Source organism: Mrakia frigida (assembly GCF_051309035.1).
Source record: "Mrakia frigida strain ATCC 22029 unplaced genomic scaffold BDY24scaffold_17, whole genome shotgun sequence".
In the NCBI taxonomy this organism is placed as follows: Eukaryota; Fungi; Basidiomycota; class Tremellomycetes; order Cystofilobasidiales; family Mrakiaceae; genus Mrakia; species Mrakia frigida.
In genome coordinates this window covers 611,392-627,472 of record NW_027481264.1, presented here as the reverse complement: position 1 = coordinate 627,472, position 16,081 = coordinate 611,392, and the positions used below count along the sequence as shown (strand labels likewise).

At 54.1% G+C, this 16,081-nt stretch overlaps 5 protein-coding genes across 5 annotated transcripts; 3 read left to right on the top strand and 2 right to left on the bottom strand.

Annotated features, from left to right (window-relative positions):
• Nucleotides 1-220: 220 nt before the first annotated feature.
• On the bottom strand, nt 221-2,083 carry BDY24DRAFT_407121 (serine/threonine-protein phosphatase; the record flags this gene model as incomplete). Its single annotated transcript, XM_076642738.1, has 9 exons — nt 221-246; nt 300-440; nt 532-651; nt 722-772; nt 850-925; nt 1,087-1,374; nt 1,502-1,591; nt 1,830-1,953; nt 2,013-2,083. The coding sequence occupies 9 exons, from the start codon at nt 2,081-2,083 to the stop codon at nt 221-223; spliced, it is 987 nt and encodes a 328-aa protein (XP_076496351.1).
• A 326-nt stretch (nt 2,084-2,409) lies between these two features.
• Nucleotides 2,410-4,249, top strand: BDY24DRAFT_390807 (uncharacterized protein). The gene is made up of 6 exons (XM_076640724.1): nt 2,410-2,483; nt 2,643-2,855; nt 2,934-3,874; nt 3,947-4,009; nt 4,087-4,095; nt 4,166-4,249. Exons 2-4 carry the CDS (start codon nt 2,667-2,669, stop codon nt 4,002-4,004), a joined length of 1,188 nt encoding a protein of 395 aa, XP_076496350.1. The 5' UTR covers nt 2,410-2,483; nt 2,643-2,666; the 3' UTR covers nt 4,005-4,009; nt 4,087-4,095; nt 4,166-4,249.
• A 3,689-nt stretch (nt 4,250-7,938) lies between these two features.
• BDY24DRAFT_75401 (uncharacterized protein) lies at nt 7,939-9,321 on the top strand. Its single transcript, XM_076645107.1, has 3 exons — nt 7,939-8,341; nt 8,463-8,564; nt 8,646-9,321. The coding sequence occupies exons 1-3, from the start codon at nt 8,291-8,293 to the stop codon at nt 9,177-9,179; spliced, it is 687 nt and encodes a 228-aa protein (XP_076496349.1). The 5' UTR covers nt 7,939-8,290; the 3' UTR covers nt 9,180-9,321.
• A 550-nt stretch (nt 9,322-9,871) lies between these two features.
• Nucleotides 9,872-11,715, top strand: BDY24DRAFT_370554 (uncharacterized protein; the record flags this gene model as incomplete). The annotated part of the gene is made up of 8 exons (XM_076638115.1): nt 9,872-10,077; nt 10,257-10,315; nt 10,449-10,509; nt 10,565-10,627; nt 10,787-10,861; nt 11,037-11,048; nt 11,297-11,315; nt 11,404-11,715. The coding sequence occupies 8 exons, from the start codon at nt 9,872-9,874 to the stop codon at nt 11,713-11,715; spliced, it is 807 nt and encodes a 268-aa protein (XP_076496348.1).
• A 336-nt stretch (nt 11,716-12,051) lies between these two features.
• Nucleotides 12,052-13,751, bottom strand: BDY24DRAFT_390798 (uncharacterized protein). Its single transcript, XM_076640723.1, is given in 4 exon segments — nt 12,052-12,873; nt 12,969-13,044; nt 13,136-13,480; nt 13,495-13,751. 3 exon segments carry the CDS (start codon nt 13,371-13,373, stop codon nt 12,285-12,287), a joined length of 903 nt encoding a protein of 300 aa, XP_076496347.1. The 5' UTR covers nt 13,374-13,480; nt 13,495-13,751; the 3' UTR covers nt 12,052-12,284.
• Between the last annotated feature and the right edge of the window lie 2,330 nt (nt 13,752-16,081).

Below are 16,081 nucleotides of genomic sequence, written 5' to 3'. Positions count from 1 at the left end.
CGAGCAAAGAGACACAAAAAAGAAGAGCCATGCAAAGATTTTTTGAGAAGGAAAGAACACAAAAGCAAGAGGACAGAGAACAGCAGGTGATAAGCGAGTTAGAGAGAGAGTGGGAGAAAAGATGTAAAGAGAGAACGGGACGTTTCGTGAGAGCGAGAGATGAACAAGCGTGCGTGAGGGGACATGATGGGAGTAGAACGGGAGACAGCAGGCGACAGGTTTACAGGACTGCGAAAGTGAGGAGGTCTGGTCAGTCCGGAAGGGAAAAAGTGCGAGCTGAGGGAGGGGAGGGAACGTACAGTACTCCGGCAGAGGTCTCTTCGCAGGGATCCCCTTCGCGTCTTGAGGAGCGGCGTCGAAGACCTGGTAGTTCTGCTCAAGGTTCTCTCCCAGTTCCAGTATCGAAGCTACGTTCCCGCATCGGTAGCAGTAGTTGGGTGCTGTACGGAACGAAAGATAGGCAAGGAGGAGAGAGGATGAGGTCGCGTCTCGAACAAGGAGGAGGAAGAGAGAGAGAGAAACGGAACGAACCACTCCAAACGGTCACAATCTTTTTGTCAAACATGAGCTTGTATCCCTCCATAACGAGCTGATGGGCTCGAGCTACGAGATCTATCGAGTTGGTTCGGTTGAACGCGGAGACGATGTCGGCTGGGATGAAATGAAGGAGAGCTCGTCAGCGATGAAGGAGCCGGCAAAGGGACCAAGTGTAGAAGCTCACCTCCGAAAAGGAATCCAGCTCCTCTCGGTGAGACTCCCCATCCGTCGATATCTGGGGAGAGAAGGGAGACGAAGGTCAGCGAAAGGAGGGTCCGAGAAGCTGCTTGCACGAGGCTCGAATTGACTCACCATCAGGATCCGACCATAACAGATCGCACATAGCTCCATCGTGAGGAACCTCTTGTTTCCGATCTATCAGTCGAATCTACAAAGAGAAAGGAAGGAAAGTTAGCTCGTTCTTCGTGACCACACGCGTCCGGAGAGCTCGTCTCTTCTCCCCATTTCGCCCTCTACCACCTCCTCCTCAAGTCCCTATCCCATCATCCCCACCTCTAGTTCTCCTTCTAACAGGTATAAAAGACTCACCTGATCCAGCGTCACCACACTCGGACTCAGCCCTCCGTGCACGCAGAACACCCTCCCGTCCACCACCGCTCCCAAACTCAAATAATCAAACACGTCGCAACAGTATCTCCAAACGTTCACGCTCCCGTACTTCCGCTGGCACTCGTCGTAGAATCCATAAACCTGGGTGATCTGGCGAGACTCGTGGTTCCCTCGAATGAGCGTGAGTCGATCCGGATAACGGACTTTGAGGGCCAGGAGAAGCAGGAAGGTCTCGACGGAGTAGAAACCTCGATCGACGAAGTCACCCTGCGGATATGAACAAAAAGAGGAGGAGAAGAGGGGGAGAAGAGGGAGGGAAAGGAAGGTGTGAGCTCAAGCGAGGTTGGTAAGGAAGGAGGAGGGCGAAAGGGGGGTCGAGAAGAGAAAGACGGACCATGAAGAGATAGGATGTTTTTGGACACTCCCCACCGACTCGGAAGAGTTCTATGAGGTCGAAGAATTGACCATGGATGTCTCCGCAGATCTGAGAGAAGGAAGGAGAGAGGATGGTCAGCTTCGAGTGTTCCATGAGAAGGTGTTGAGCTCGGTTCGAGCTGCCATCCTCCCTTCTAGGAGATTTTGGGAGGTCGAACGCTACACCGGAGCAAGCTCCAAGGTATAGAGAGTGATATCAACTTCGTCGAAATCACCTGCTTTCGGTAGATGGAGAGAACGAGCTGATGGAAGGAAGGGAGAGGAGGAGAAGGAAGGAGAGAACTCACCGTTACAGGACTGTCCACGTACTGGACGTTTCCCTCTTCAATCAGGATCTCCTGAGCTTTCGAGCAGAGCTGCTTGACTTCCTGCTCCGATATCGGCTCGCATCGTTTGAGTTGAGCGATCTGTCTGTAAGAAGGAAGCGAGAAGGGGAGGCGAGGGAGGAGGAGTTCAGAGATTGAGCTCACATTCGGCGATCTTTCGGGAGCTCTTCAGCGCCAAAGTGAACATCTACTAACCTGTCAAGGTCGGAGCTCATTCCAGCTCAGAGCCGAGGTGGGATAGAGAGAGAAGACGAGTGTGGATGGGGGGGAGGGAGCTGGTTCCAGAGGGAGGTGGAAGGAGAAGGAGAAGAGGTGAAGGCGATCCGGAAACGAGGAAGGAAGGAGCTTGATACGAGTTAGGAAACCTGGAAGAGCGATTACTGGTATAGAGATGCGAAAGGAGAGGTCGAGGGAAGAGTATGGAGGAGTTGGATGGTTCTTGGAAAGTTCCTGGCTGATGGTTGGGAGGAGGAAGAAGCGAGGCAGGGGAGAGGAAGGAGGTCGAAGCTGAAAACGCGAGCTCTCCTTCCCCCCAACTCTCACTGCACCATTTCTACATCTACAACGAGTCACTCTATCAGTTTTAGCAGGTTACAGACTCAGGATTACCTCTTCGTGAGTCTTGATCGCTGCTTGAGGGACGTCCTACTGGTCCTTCGTGGACGAAGCTGACCGACCTCGCTCTCCTTCTCCTTCCCTTCTCCTCTGCTCCCTCTCCTTCCTTTCCCCCTTCTCCTCTTGATCACTCCCACGTTGCCTCTACTTCATCACCAGCCAACCCGCTCCAACACCTTCGCCATGCCTGCTCTTCCCTTCCTTCCAGACGACGTCCTCAGCGAAATCATCTCGTGGATCACTCCTCCTCCCCCTTTCTCCATGGCGTCCTCCCCCCCTTCCCTCCTCTCGGAGGTCCTCGAACGGTACAGGCCTCCGACGAGGTCGAAAAAGGATCTCACTTCGTTCTGGAAATCTAGCAAGAGATTCAAGGTGAGCCTAAACTCTCTGTCGAAGAGAACGAGACGGGCGCGCGACCCTAAAACATCAATTCTTGTTTCTATCTTCCAGGCTCTCTCAGATCAGGCCTACTACTCCTACATCGTCGTTCGGGACCTCCAGGCGTGCACCACCCTCGCCGGTCAACTGGAGAAATGGTCAAACGGAAAGGATTCCCCTGCCCTCCTCGTCGTCGGTCTCTCCTTCGAACACGGATCCATCGCCTCTTCAACGTATCCAAACCTCAACGGGATGTCTCCCATCTTCGTAATCGCCTCTTCATTACGGAACCTCGAGTATCTCGACCTCGGCGGGGAGGAGGCTTCGGTAGAGACGCTGCTCTCCCTCCTCAGCGCTCGCCTTCGCCTTCGTTCTCTCGTCGGACTCGCCGTCACTCCTACCACGTACCACCACAACATCTTCTTCCTATCCTCCCTCTCCCTAACCCTCGACCACCTCCAGCTTGTAGTCCTCACCATCTTGGACGTCGTCAATCAGCGGTCCCCCAAACCCACCGTCGCGCTCCCTCTTCTCAGGAGCTTCGCCTACCATCCTTTCCAGAAGTATCCCGATGATTCGCAGGATGATCCTCTTGAGGACTCACTGGTCTTCCCGAGTCTTCAGACCTTTTCGGTCGGGATGGAGGGTTGCGTCGGAGAGTACGCGTCGGACGTCGCGTTGGACTCTTGGGGAGGTCCTTCGTTGCGGGAGCACACCCTACCTATGTTACAGATCGTGACGCGTGATGTCTATGACCCTGAGCTACTCCCTGGGCTCGAGACGATCGTGTTCCACCTCTCGACCTCGATGGACATCTGGTCGCTGCCCCCGACCGCGATTAAAACGTTCCCCTCGATCCGAAACCTCGTCTTCATCCAGGCAGGACGATTAATTCCCGAGGAACGGCCGCTTGCCCACCGCTCACTCTCCGCCTTCGCTTCAAAGGAGGTCTTCCCGTCGCTGGAGCGAGTCTACTACGTCCCTGAAGATGAGGAAGCAGACGTGTGGAAACTGTGAGCTCTTCTCTCTCTTTGTCATGTTCTCCTTGCGGTTGAAGTAGCTGATCGTCCTTGTTATCTTCACAGCTGGTCTCGTATCGCCGTGAACTTATCAGAGTCGGGAGTAAAGGTGATCTACCTTTGATCATCGTGAGTCACACACGCTTTGCTTCGCTCCGTCGCGTCTCGTCGCTGACCTCCTCTCCTTCTTCCTTCCTTCCTTCCAGATTAGCGTAGTGAGTTGGATCGTTCCCTATCTCCCCGAAGGTGTGTCTGCAATGCTGATATCTCGTCTTTTTCGTTCAGCTCGACCTACGAACAACAGGGATCCGACGGACGACGACGGAAGAAGGGAAGTGAGGGCTGGAAGCTGGGGTGCTGTATCTAGGTTTCACGGTGTCGTTTTTGGTTGGATGTTCATGGAGATAACTCATATTGTCTACTGTTGCGTTGTTTGAGAGCTTCGTCCATGTAGCTTGTTTGAAAAGACGAACGAGCTGAAGACGCGTCGAGGTCGACCGATTCGAACGATTCTGAGTGTCTTGTTTCTTCTCTCTCCACCTTTTTTTTTATCTCCGAGCAGGAGCAGATCTTCCACTCCTCGATTCTTCTTCACTTGAGCATAGAAACCGAAATCCTGCCTTAAGAGACCGATTCAAAAAAGAGCAACTCGTCATTTCGCCCCTTCCCTCAATCTCCCTCCTCCCAACTGCATTCTGCCCTCCCTTCCGACCCTAGATGGGCTCTTCTCCAAGAGCACCTGCTCTGCTCGTCTTCACTCTCCTTCTCCTCGTCAACATCATCCTCTGGTCGTCCTCATCTCGCTTCTCTCCTACCTCTCACTCTTCTTCCAACTCGCCAATCCTTCGCTTCCTTGGAGTCCTCAAGGAGGAAACGTCGAGCTCAACATCCTACCTCGGCACTCTTGGTTTCCCCTTCCCCGAGCTTCCAGACGCACCCTCAGATCTGAGAAAGTGGGCTCTCGTGCCTGCTCTGCTACTCTATACCGTCTTCCTTCGTAAGTCCATCTGCAGGAAGGCCTCCTTAAGAAGAGGAGGGGAGGGACGGGCTGTGTCCTTGTCGGAAGGACGAGGAAGAGGTCTCGAGAGCTCAAAACTGACCTCGTTGATATTTTTGGTTCGCTTAGTCGCATTCCTAGGAATCTGTGCAGGTGACTATTTGGTCGTGTGAGTTTGATGGGAGAGCTCAGAGAAGCAGGAAGGTCGTACGAGCTCGAAAAGGATCGAGCTCAACCAAACATCGACGTCTCGCTGAACCGACCGTTTCCTCTCCTGCAGCAACCTCGCCACCATCGCTGATGGACTAGGGATGGATCAGGACGTCGCTGGAGTGACTCTGCTTGCTTTGGGAAACGGATCACCCGACGTGAGTTCTTGCAGGAGACAAGAGCTGAAAGTTGAACTGATCGCGCCTCGTCTCCTCCCCTCCCAGGTTTTCTCGACCTATGCCGCCTTCACAGCTTCCTCTGGGTCTTTGGCGATTGGGGAGCTTCTAGGAGCAGCAACGTGAGCACATTTCGTCCCTTCTCGCTGAGAATCAGAACTAACCTCGCTCTCGCCCCCCCAAGCTTCATCATTTCGGTCGTGATCGGCTCGATGGCTCTGGTCAGTCTTGATTCAAGCTCGTTTTCCGAACCTTCGAGTCTGATGCTTCTTGTGCTGCATGCTCTCAACAGATCCAACCTTTTCAAGTTCATCCAGGACCCTTCCTTCGAGATGTAGGCTTCTCTATCGCCGCCGTCTCCCTCCTCCTTTTCGTCATTCACGACGGAAGATTGGAGGCCTGGGAGACTCTTACTTTGATCGGATTGTACATCAACTACGTCCTATGGATCGTCGTAGGGTCGAGGGTTTTGAAGTGGAGGAGTAAACGGAGGGAGGCTGTCGAGGAGGACGGAGTCGGTGAGTCGACGCGTCCATTTGGCTGTTAGACGAAGCTGATCACGACTCTTTCGCTCTTTAGTTACGGAGTCAGACCCTCTGCTTTCTGAGACTCGGAACGCGGTCTCGTATTCCGCCATTGGTCCCAAGGAGGTCTCTTCGAACGGACATATCACCTCGACGCCTTCCCTCGACGCTCCCGAAACTCCCTCTCTCCTTCGCCCACCTCAAACTCTCCTCTCGTCATCCTCAAACCACCCAGAACCTTTATCTCAAATCCGACCATCACTACCTAGTCGGTATCCCTCTTCGTCAAGCCATTTTCCTCGTCGTTCACGAGCCTCTTCGTCGGCGTCGAGCCAGGACGTTCGTCGAACGAACTTCTCCATCCTCGGAGCGCTGGAGTTCCGAGACGTCGTCAACTCTCTTCGAGCAGAGGGAGACGATCTCTCTCCTACCACTCCCTTCTCCTCAGGTCATTACGCCCTCCCTCATCATCACCATTTCGCTCATTCGATTCGATCACCTTCACCGGATGCGCGTCTTCGTCGAAGGTCCAGCAAGAGCTCCCATCGGTCCAACAAGAGCGTCGGTCACCTCCCAGACGAGCTGGGTACTCCTCGAGGGTCGCCTATGGTCAGGGATGGTCCTCGGAAACCACCTCCTCGTCGGAAGTCGGACCCATCAAACGAAACCTCCGAGTCACGGTCTCTCTCGTCGTCAAACCAGGAGGAATCGGAGGCTAGCTCTCACGACGACGAGTACAACCCTTGGTCCCAGATACCGATCCTCGAAGTTGATCCTTCATCTCCGCCGTCGACGAGAGGACGCGACTTGTCGCCAGGATCGAAGGAGGAACGCCATCTCCCTCCCACTCCCACCTTCATCCCCTTCCCAAAAGCACCCCACGACGATTCTACTCCTCCCACTCCCATCACTCAACCTCCCGTCGTTTTTCCCACCATTCATCTCGTCCCTCCCGACGCGCCTGGATCCACTTCGACGCCAGCCTCCCCTCAACTCCTCCTCCCTGCTCCCTCCGATCTCTCGTCCAAACGCGGACGTCTCCTCCACATCACTCGTCGAACCTATCAAATCCTCTTCCCCTCTTTACAGTGCCTTTCTCAAAAATCCTACATCTCAGCCGCACTCAGCTTCCTCTTCGTTCCGGTCGTTCTCGTCTCGAAATCGGTGCCGCGTCGGACTTCTAGATTGCCCGAGATGAACGAAAGCTCACCTAGAATATATATATACATCTACGTTGGATCTCCATGAACATCTGCTTTTATTCCTCGAATTTCAGTCTGTTGGGAAATAAATCTGCGAATTCCAACCGATCCGAACTTGAAAAACGGTGAGCTTGACCCGTTCAGATGGGCTGAATTGTAAACAATGAGCTGACCTTTCCGGTAGCAGCCGAAGAAGCGGAAGCCTCATTCATAGTCTTCCGTTCACCAGCTTTCCTCCTACTGATGTCATCGCCCTCCGAGTAGTAGAAGAGGTGGTCGTGGAGGAGGGAGGAGCAATGGAGGAGGAGGCCGAGCTCGACGAGGGAGGAAGGAGGGAGGAGAGCGAGAGCGGGAGCTTTGGAGTCGATGGATCGCTCGATTCTAGGAGGATCGATCAAACGTAGGCTGCGAGAGGGGAGAGAGAGGAAGAGGAGTGCTGTTTATTCGATCCAGTGATGATGGAAGTCGGGAGTCAACTCTGGAAGTGCCTCCGAAATCGAGCTCAACTTCTCGAGTCCTTCCTTCCTCTTGCCCCCTCCTTCCTCCCTCTCCTCCTCTCAACGACCACCATCTTCCCATCTCGAAAAAATCTTACAACCTCCCTTCCGACCTACCAGAGACCCTCTTTCTCTTCCACTTCAATCTCTCGCCACGAATCCAGCCCGTCTTCTCCCTTGCTTCCTCCTCCCTCCCGCTCCTTTCAACACGGACTCGCCTTCGCTGGGAAACCTCGTCGACGAGGGAAGCTGATCCCCCATTCGCTAGCAGGATATGGAAAGAAGGTCGCTTGGAGGGATGAGATAGTCCCTTGGAGTTCAGGAGGGCTAAAGAGGAGGGCAATTCGATGATGAGGATGATAGGCTCCCTTCCTCGTTGGGAGGAGAACGAGCGAGTGAGTTCATCTCTTCTAGTAGGACTTACTTCGAGTGTTCTGTACATCTACTGACCTAGCCTCTCTGTCTCGTCGCTACAGCAGCTCACAGTTCTAACGAGAGATCGGGGATGAGAGCTGGTGAGTCCTTCCTCGAGCCATCTTTTCGTCTTCCTCCCTTCGGTGAGCTAGCTCGAGAGCTGACCTGTTTGGTCTTCAATACAACCCATCGTTCTCGTTCGTCTTCAGGCTCAGCAACAGCGTGTGTGTGATTCAGATGTTTCCTCGATGGTCTCTTGCCAAAAGTGGGTCTCGTCTGGTGATTCTTGGTTGGAGAGTCGAGGAAGGGAGGAAGAGGTCGAAGCTCACCGACCTGCCTTCCGTTCGTCGTTCGTTTCATTTCTCCAGCCTGCAATAATCGATCAGCAGCATGGCTCGGACCCTTCTTCAATCCTTCTGGGTCACCGTGGCACCGCTTCAAGTGAGTCGGATTCGCTTCGGCATGCGACGGAGGGAGGGAGGAAGAAGAGGACGACGCGTTCGTTGAGCCCGAACTGATCGTCTTCGTTTCGCTTTTTCGGCTACCTTCGTCAATTTGCCAGGGTCTCGAACCAACTAGGATACTCCTCCGACGTCTTCGGTACTCCTTTCAAAGCCAGTCGCTTCTCCATTCAACTGGAGGAGGGCGAAATGATCGTTGCTTCGTGAGTCTCGCCTGCTTCTCCCTTCACCTCTCTCTCTCTCTCCTTTCCTCGCTGACTTTGCTTCCTTTCGCTTTCTTACAGTCATCCAAAATCTTCTCAACCTCATCTACAGCCCTGAACTCCCTCTCGGCTCCACCACCGCCTCCTCGACCGCTTCCCAACATCACCACCGACGCCTCGATCTTCAGTTCAGCTACCTCCCTCGCCCTTCGGATGGACGAGCTTCGGAACGCGTCCTCTCATCCACCACCCAGACTGGACCCTCCTCTTCCAAACCCATCGTTACCAAACTCCCACATCCAGCCTTCGCCGACGCTCAACCTCGTCGTATCGACTCCAGCTCCTCCTCCGCTCTCTTTCCTCTCCCCGACCTCCACCTCCCTCGATCTCAACTTCCTCCTCCCCACCTCAACGGAGGCTTCCGGAACTCTCTCTCGACTCTCGGCGGCTGCTCTTGAGGCGGGAGATTCGCTCCTCAAGGCTGAGGGAAGAGCTTTGAGGAGTTCGCTCGATTGTGCTTCAGACGGAGGAGGAGGAAGTTTGGGGAAGAGGTTGAGTCTCGGAAGAGGGATCGGAGCTACGTATGCCGATGGGATGTACAATGGGGGTGGATAGGTGGAGCTGGGGTATTTGGGGAAAGAGCTGGGAGAGGGCGGGAGGAGGTTGGGAGGACGGACGCGTCTTTGTTCCGCTTCGTTGCTCATTCCTTTTTCTCGCTGGAGATACCGAGACTGTATGTGATGTTGAAGAAGTGTAATCGGATCGAGAGGCAGAAAGCGAAAATCGAACAGAGGTAAAAACGAAGAGAGAGAGGGGACAGCGAGTCTACTGAAATCGACCGTTGGGATTGTGACGACCACATTGTTGGAACGAAGTCTCTCTGTATGGAAGTGGAGGAAGCTCATCGAGCAAAGGAAGAGGAGGGTGGGTGTTGGGCTTGGAGAAGGGAGGGAAAGAAAGCGAGGGGAAGGGGAGCTGTTTGAGAGGAACGTGGGGAAAGCAAAAGCAAACGCGTCTAGCTCGCTGGGAAACGAACGCACGACTTTCAAACTTCTTCCTACTCTCTCCTGATTCGGAGATCTCTTTCCATGATTTTCGATCTCTTGAAAAAAAGCGTTATCAAGAAAAAGCGAACGGGGGGCGGGCGGACCGACTTGAAATGGATCGAACCGTGCCCTTCGTCGACCAACTTTCGTCCTCGTTCTCCCTCCCTTCCTCCAAACCACAACTCCCTTCAAAGAACGAGCTTTCTCCCCCTTACATCAGGTTAGTCCCTTTCGAAGCTCATTCAGTCTCTTCCCTTCGGTATGTCTCTGGCGGCCGAATTACCAAAAGAGACAGACACGAGCGAAGGAAAGACGACGACGAACGAGCGAGCGTGCCGTTCCATCCCCTTCCTCCCCAACTTCACGATCCTGGTACTGACCCATCCTCTTGTTCCTCCCACTACCTCTTTGAGCCCTGATCAGGTCTTCCTCGCCCAGATGACGCGTCGAAAGGTCGACCTTTTCTCGTGAGTCCCGAACCTCATCCCTTTCCTCCCCACCTCTTCTCTCATCACAAACATCAACCCTCTTTGCGATTCTGACCTCTTCCCCTCTTCTCCTACACCCACTTCCATTTCATCATCTGTGTTTTGTCCCAGACCTTCCAGAGCCTCTTCGGGATCCCCTCGTGTGCTCGATCTTCAAGAACGCGAGGGCTGAGCTTCGACCAACCTCGCTCTTGTTCATTTTTCCCTCCTTTTTTACGTGAGTCTCCTTCCACCTCTCCCTCCCTCTTCAGTCTCCACTCGTCCTTATCTCTTCGTTACTTCCACGACCGAGGCTCCTTCTTCGCTCCATTCCTGACTTCTTCTCTTTTCCCCCCTTCAACGAAAACCAGATTCATGCCTCCCTCGTCTCACGAGCAGAGCAGTCTCCTCACGCTCCCTCCCTTGCATCGCGTGAGTCTTCGCTCTTTCTATCTTCGCCCCCTTCCCCTTCCTCTCCCCTATCCAGCTCTCCGAGCAACATCATCCTACTAGGATTCTTCAGAACCGAGACGGGTGATGTTGCGAGGATGTGAGCTCGACAGTTTCTTCGGAACATCGAGCTCTTGAAGCAGGGCTTCGGAGGGACTCTCGCTGCTGGTGAGGGAGTGTACATGCATGAGGGATACCTGCCTCGTAATATACAAACTCGAGCTGACTTGAGTTTTCTTCCCTTCTTTTCCTCTCGCAGAAAATTCCTACCTCCTCGCTCTTCAGCCCGTTCGCATGCGAGGAGGAATTTTGACCTCGTAGGCTGGGACTCTCGGTGAGTCTTGTATTGATTTCTGTAGGCTACATATGGGTGGTGGTCGGAGGGGAGGAGGAGCAAAACTGGCGAGTTTAGCGTGAGGGAGGGAGGGAGGGCTGAAAGAAGCTGAACGAGAGGGTTTGAGACTGACGGACGTCGTTCCTTGTTCTCCTTCCCATGTCATTTTGATCAGCTATGTTCATCGGTGAGTTCTTTTGGTGCATCTTGGCTGGAGATGGGCGGCTGTAGAAGGAGTGGGAGCGGGAGTGGGAGATAAAGGAGAAAATCGCAAAGCTCTCGACGCACGCTGACTCTCTTCTTCTCCCTTCACCGTCTCTCTCTCCCTCTCATCCCCGACCACCGCTAGCCCTCCATACCCGGTGCTTCCTTCCCACCATCCTCACTGGCAGCCATCTTCCTTGACTTCCTTCTCATGGGTCTCGGCGTTCTCAGTTCACTCCTTTCTTTTGAGGTTCGTTCGTTTCCGCCTCTCCTCGCCACTTCCATCCATAGAGCTCCTTACTGACCTCACCTTTCTCGCTTTCTTCCCTTCCTCTCAGATTGGCTTTGTCTACTCAGCATCTGCTGAGAGATCGGAGCTTCGCTCATTCTCGAGGGTCATGATGGATTCTCGTCGACGAGTCCCTTCCTCCGTTCCTCCTCTAGTTCTCGTCTCTCGTACCCTTGTTTCTTACGTTGGTCTCTATTTTGCATATCTATGCTCCGGAGTGATTGACTTCTTCTCTCTCTCTCTCTCGGACTCTACACTCTTTTCGTACCCTTCGTTTGAGCGACGCGTCTCCTCCCACCTCTCCCTCGTCGTCGCTTTAATCTTCTCGCCCCGATTTTTTTCTCATTTTGTAGTCGGCTAAACGGATGTTCAGATGCTTGTTCCCCTCACTTCGCTGCCGGTGCAAGGGAAGGAAGGAGAGTGGAGATTGGACCCGAGAGCGGGGGGCGACTGGGGAGGCGACGGTCTCGTCTCGATCCTGCTTCCAGACGCGTTTCTTCTCCTTCCCGACTTTCTTCTTCACTTTTTGTTATCTCTCGCAGCTCTCTACTGTCGTCTTCGAAGTCAATATATAAATTCAGCCTACAAATCGCGTTCTTTCGGGAGGCAGGAGAGAAGAACGCTGCGAGCTCGACCTGTTCTCGCTCGAAGTCCCCTTCTCGTCTTTTAACGGCTTCTTTCACTTCCTCTCTCGATCTGCTCAAGGTCGTTACTGTATTCAATACGGGGTATTAGCAAAGGAGAATAGGGCAAAGAGGCAGAAAAAGTAGGTATGGGCGAGGTGGGAGATCAAGAAGCAAAGACGGAGGCGGGAAGTCCGAGACGAGAGATTCGAGCACTGTCCGAACGAGAGAGAGAGAGAGCGATATGTACAGGTAGGACGAAACAAGGAAGACTATATTTGGAAACGAGATGGGACGTTACTACTACTCACCACCACCTCTGCCCTCCTCCTCCCTTCTGAACCTTCCTCGGACCGTCGCCGGCCTCTTTGTCCTCCCTCCTCCTCCCTCCAGTCCCTCCGTAGGAGCTCCCTTCCATCCCTCCGTAGATGTTCAGGTTCCCTTGGATCTGGATGATGATAGGAGGGTTCTCACCTCGGGAGAGCTGATCGGCGCCCCCGAGAGCTTGGGCGAGAACGGATTGGAGGGACGAGGGTAGCGAGGATGGAACTGGCGGGAGGGATCGAGTGGAGTGGGGAGACGCCGCTGAGAAGAGTGAGGGCGATCGGGAGGAGGTAGGGGTCGGCGAGGGATGGAGAGGGAGCGAGTTGGTGATTCTGCTGAGGAGTTGAGGAGAGGAAGAGGAGGAGGAGGTTGGGTGAGGATGAAGAGTCGAGGCTCCGATCCTCATGAGGAGGGAGGTTGAACTGGTAGGGCTTGTAGCGGTGGGAGTTTGTTGTCGGGGTTGGGAGGCGATACCTCGTTGAACGAAGCGAGAGTATTCGGGAGTAGGGTCGGTCCCTCGGACTCCTTTGGTTTTAGAGTGACGATGGTCGTAGGTGAGAGGTTCGGTTGATCTGTAAGGGTGGGCGGGAAGGGTAGAAATCAGCTCAAAGTCGAGAGCGAGGAGAGGAGAAGGAGAAGGAGAAGGAGAAGGAGGAAGTGAACTCACGGGCAGATCTTTCCCCGATCTTGCTCCACATGGCAGTATCGAGTGAGGGAGAGAGGAGAGAAGACTTTGACGGATCCTGTAGGAGGAAGATTGTAGATCGAAGAGGAAGGATTAGGGAACAAAGGAGGTAGTGGGAAGGAGAAAGGAAACGAGAAGGGAACACTCACCACCTCCTGCTCCTGCTGCCACTCCTTTCCCTCCTCCATCGACCTCACCACCACCACCACCAGCCTCATCGTCTCCACCTCCTCCTCCGGTACACTCATGGTCGCCTCTCGTCCCTCTCGCTCCCTTCGAGTTCGAGAACGACTGCCCTCCCTTCTTGTCCCTGTTCGCCTGCCTCTCCATGTTCCAAGCAACAAGTACCATATGGAGGCCACTGTTCGAACACAACCTCGAGAGCATCGATGGCCTCTGCTGTCGGGTCAAGAAGGTCTCGCTGAGCTCCTTAGCCACGACGTCGATGTAGGCTATGTCGACGCTCACGATGCCCTCTCCCTCGTTCGTCTCGTAGCTGTCGACACCTCGAAGCTTCCCTTTCGGGTTGAAGGTTCCGTTGTTGTGGATGGGGAGGTACTTGAATCGGCTGAGAGGAGTGGAAGGTTGAGAGGAGGAGGAGGCGGGAGGAGGAGGGAGGGAGGAGTGAGGAGCTTGAGAGAGGGCGTGCTGCCTCTGCTTTTGAGGAGAGTTCGGGGTGTTGGCGAGGAGCTGTTCGTGCTGTTCAAGAGTACCGAAAGGGCTCTTGGGAGGAGGAGGAGGAGGAGGAGGAGGAGGAGGAGGAGGAGGAGGAGGGGGAGGACGGGGAGGGAGAGGAGGTGTAGGTGGGAGGAGAGGGGACCGTTCAGAGGTGATTTGATTGCTTTGCTTACGATACCTTAGCTGTATTAATTTTCTCTATGCTTTCATGTCCTTTGCTCCGTGAGGAACGCCGTCGGGGGAGCGGAACGAGAACAGCGACGCGTCGCTCTCCGCTGGAGGAAGAAAGTTGATGTCCAGAAGCTTGCCTCCCTCCTTTTGCTTCAGAAACCCATCTCCCACTCTACCTCGAACTCTCGGTGAACGAACAGCTGACTCTCGCAGGATGTATCTCTGGCAGTCGCATCGATCCCCTCCGACTCGTCCCAAAAAACGAAGAGATAGCTATCTAGAAGACCTCTCCCCCTTCTCCCGCCATCCTGCCTCGTCGCCTCGAATCCCAAGCTACCCCTCTCCACCTCGAGAACAGTCTCCCCTTGAGAACTCGTTCTCCAAGCTCGAACGTGAGCTCACTCCCCCTCCCTTCCTCCCGCCACCCATCTACCACTCGAGCGAGGGAAAGAAATGCACTCACAGAGATACCCGACTCTTCTCTACCCTCTCCTCTCTCCAACTAGGACCGCTGTTCCCTTCCTCCTCCTCTCCCTGACCAGCATACAACCAAGCGAGGGCGAGTCCCTGGCGTCGAAGCTGACCGACGGCGACCTCGTTTGAGCTTGAATCAAGAAGGAGAGTTGGACCGAACTGGCAAGGGCGACCGAAGAGAAGGCGAAGAGGGAGGAGTCGATTCCTGGGAGAGGGAGAGCGGCAGAGAAGACGGCGAGGAGGAGAGAGATCAAAACAAGAGAGAAGGGAGAGAGGTCAGCTCGTTCGTTCGACTCTTCCTTCCTTCGAGCTCTCTCTGCAGACTGAGAAACCGACTGAACACATCCCTTCGCAAGCAAACGAAAGCATAGAGGGCTGACTTACAAGAAGAGCTATAGAGACCTCGATAGAACTAGACTCGATTGAGCGAAGCTGGCGAAACCGTGGGAAGGAGGACGGACGGTCGAAGTCGAGAGATCGTCCATCGTCGATAGCGAGGAAGGAGAGAAAGTCCAGAAGTCTTGGTTGTTGGAGAGCCGAGTACATGTAGAGTCGCAGAACTGCTGTTCAAGAGAGGGAGAGCTGAGTGAGACGAAGGAAAAAGGGAGGGAATGGAGGGAAGGACCACGGTGAGCTCGACCGCTTCCTTCCCTCGACGAAGCTGAGCTCATCCATCCTTCTATAGACCCCAAAGAGAAGCGACAAAAAAAAAGAGACTCACGCGAATCTACGTGTACACAAGCTCTCCTTGATGAAAATCTTCCTCTCTGGGCCCATTCCAGTCTCTCCGTTCCCAACGAGACGAGAGGAGGGAGAGGAGGAGGACGAGCTCGTTTGGAAGCCGTTCGGATGGAAGTCCTGCGAGCGAGTGGAAGTTACTAGTAGCGATAAGGTCGATGTATGGAGGGAGAGAGGTCCATAGGGGCGACCTGCGAAGAAAGAAGAGGACGGGAGGAAGAAAGGGAGGAAGGAGGAGGTGGTGATGGTCGGAAGGTGAATGAGAGAAAGGTTAAAGGCGAGCTCGAGACGGAATTTCGTCGTCAAGGAATGCCTCTCTCTGTAACCCCTTAAAACCTGAAAGTTTCTCAGGAGCGTAGAAAAGATGTCAAAGTATAGTGAGCGCCCAAGAGTGGCAGAACGAAGAAAAGAGGCTCCCCAAGGAGAGCTCAGACACGAGCGCGTCGTCCTCGTCTCGTTGTTTGGCCCAAACATGACTCTGTTGAAAGTCGAGATCGGCTCTGGAGCTCTTGCTGAGAAAATTAAAGCTTCGAAAGTAGAGATCTCTCAGAGATCAAGAAGGGAAGAACAGAGCGCAAAAGCGAGTGCGAGAGGAACGAGCGGAGGAGGAAAGGGAACGCGTCGAAAGAGCAAGCTGAAGACGGCGGATCTTGTTCTGCTGGAGTAGACGGATGTAGAGGCTGCCCGAGAGTGTAAAAAGAAAGTATCGACGATGTCAGCACCCGGAGAGGAAAGGAGGTCGTTCCTTCCAACGCGACTGACCCTGAACGCCTGAGAGAAAGAAGAAAAGGAGGTCAATGATTAGCTTCAACGACGGAAGAGGCTGTGCACAGACTCACTAGGGGCATTATCATAGCAGGCCTGTTCGGAAGGAAAGAAGAAAGGGAGCGCAAGCAAGAGAGTCAGTTTGAGTTCGCGACGCGTCGAGCGACTTCCGGTTTGTCGATTGTGACTCACGAGAGCATTGCAAGGGACTCCACACGCGTAGGAAGCGTATCCAGAAGCAGCGTTCGAGTTGAGGCAGATGCTGTAGG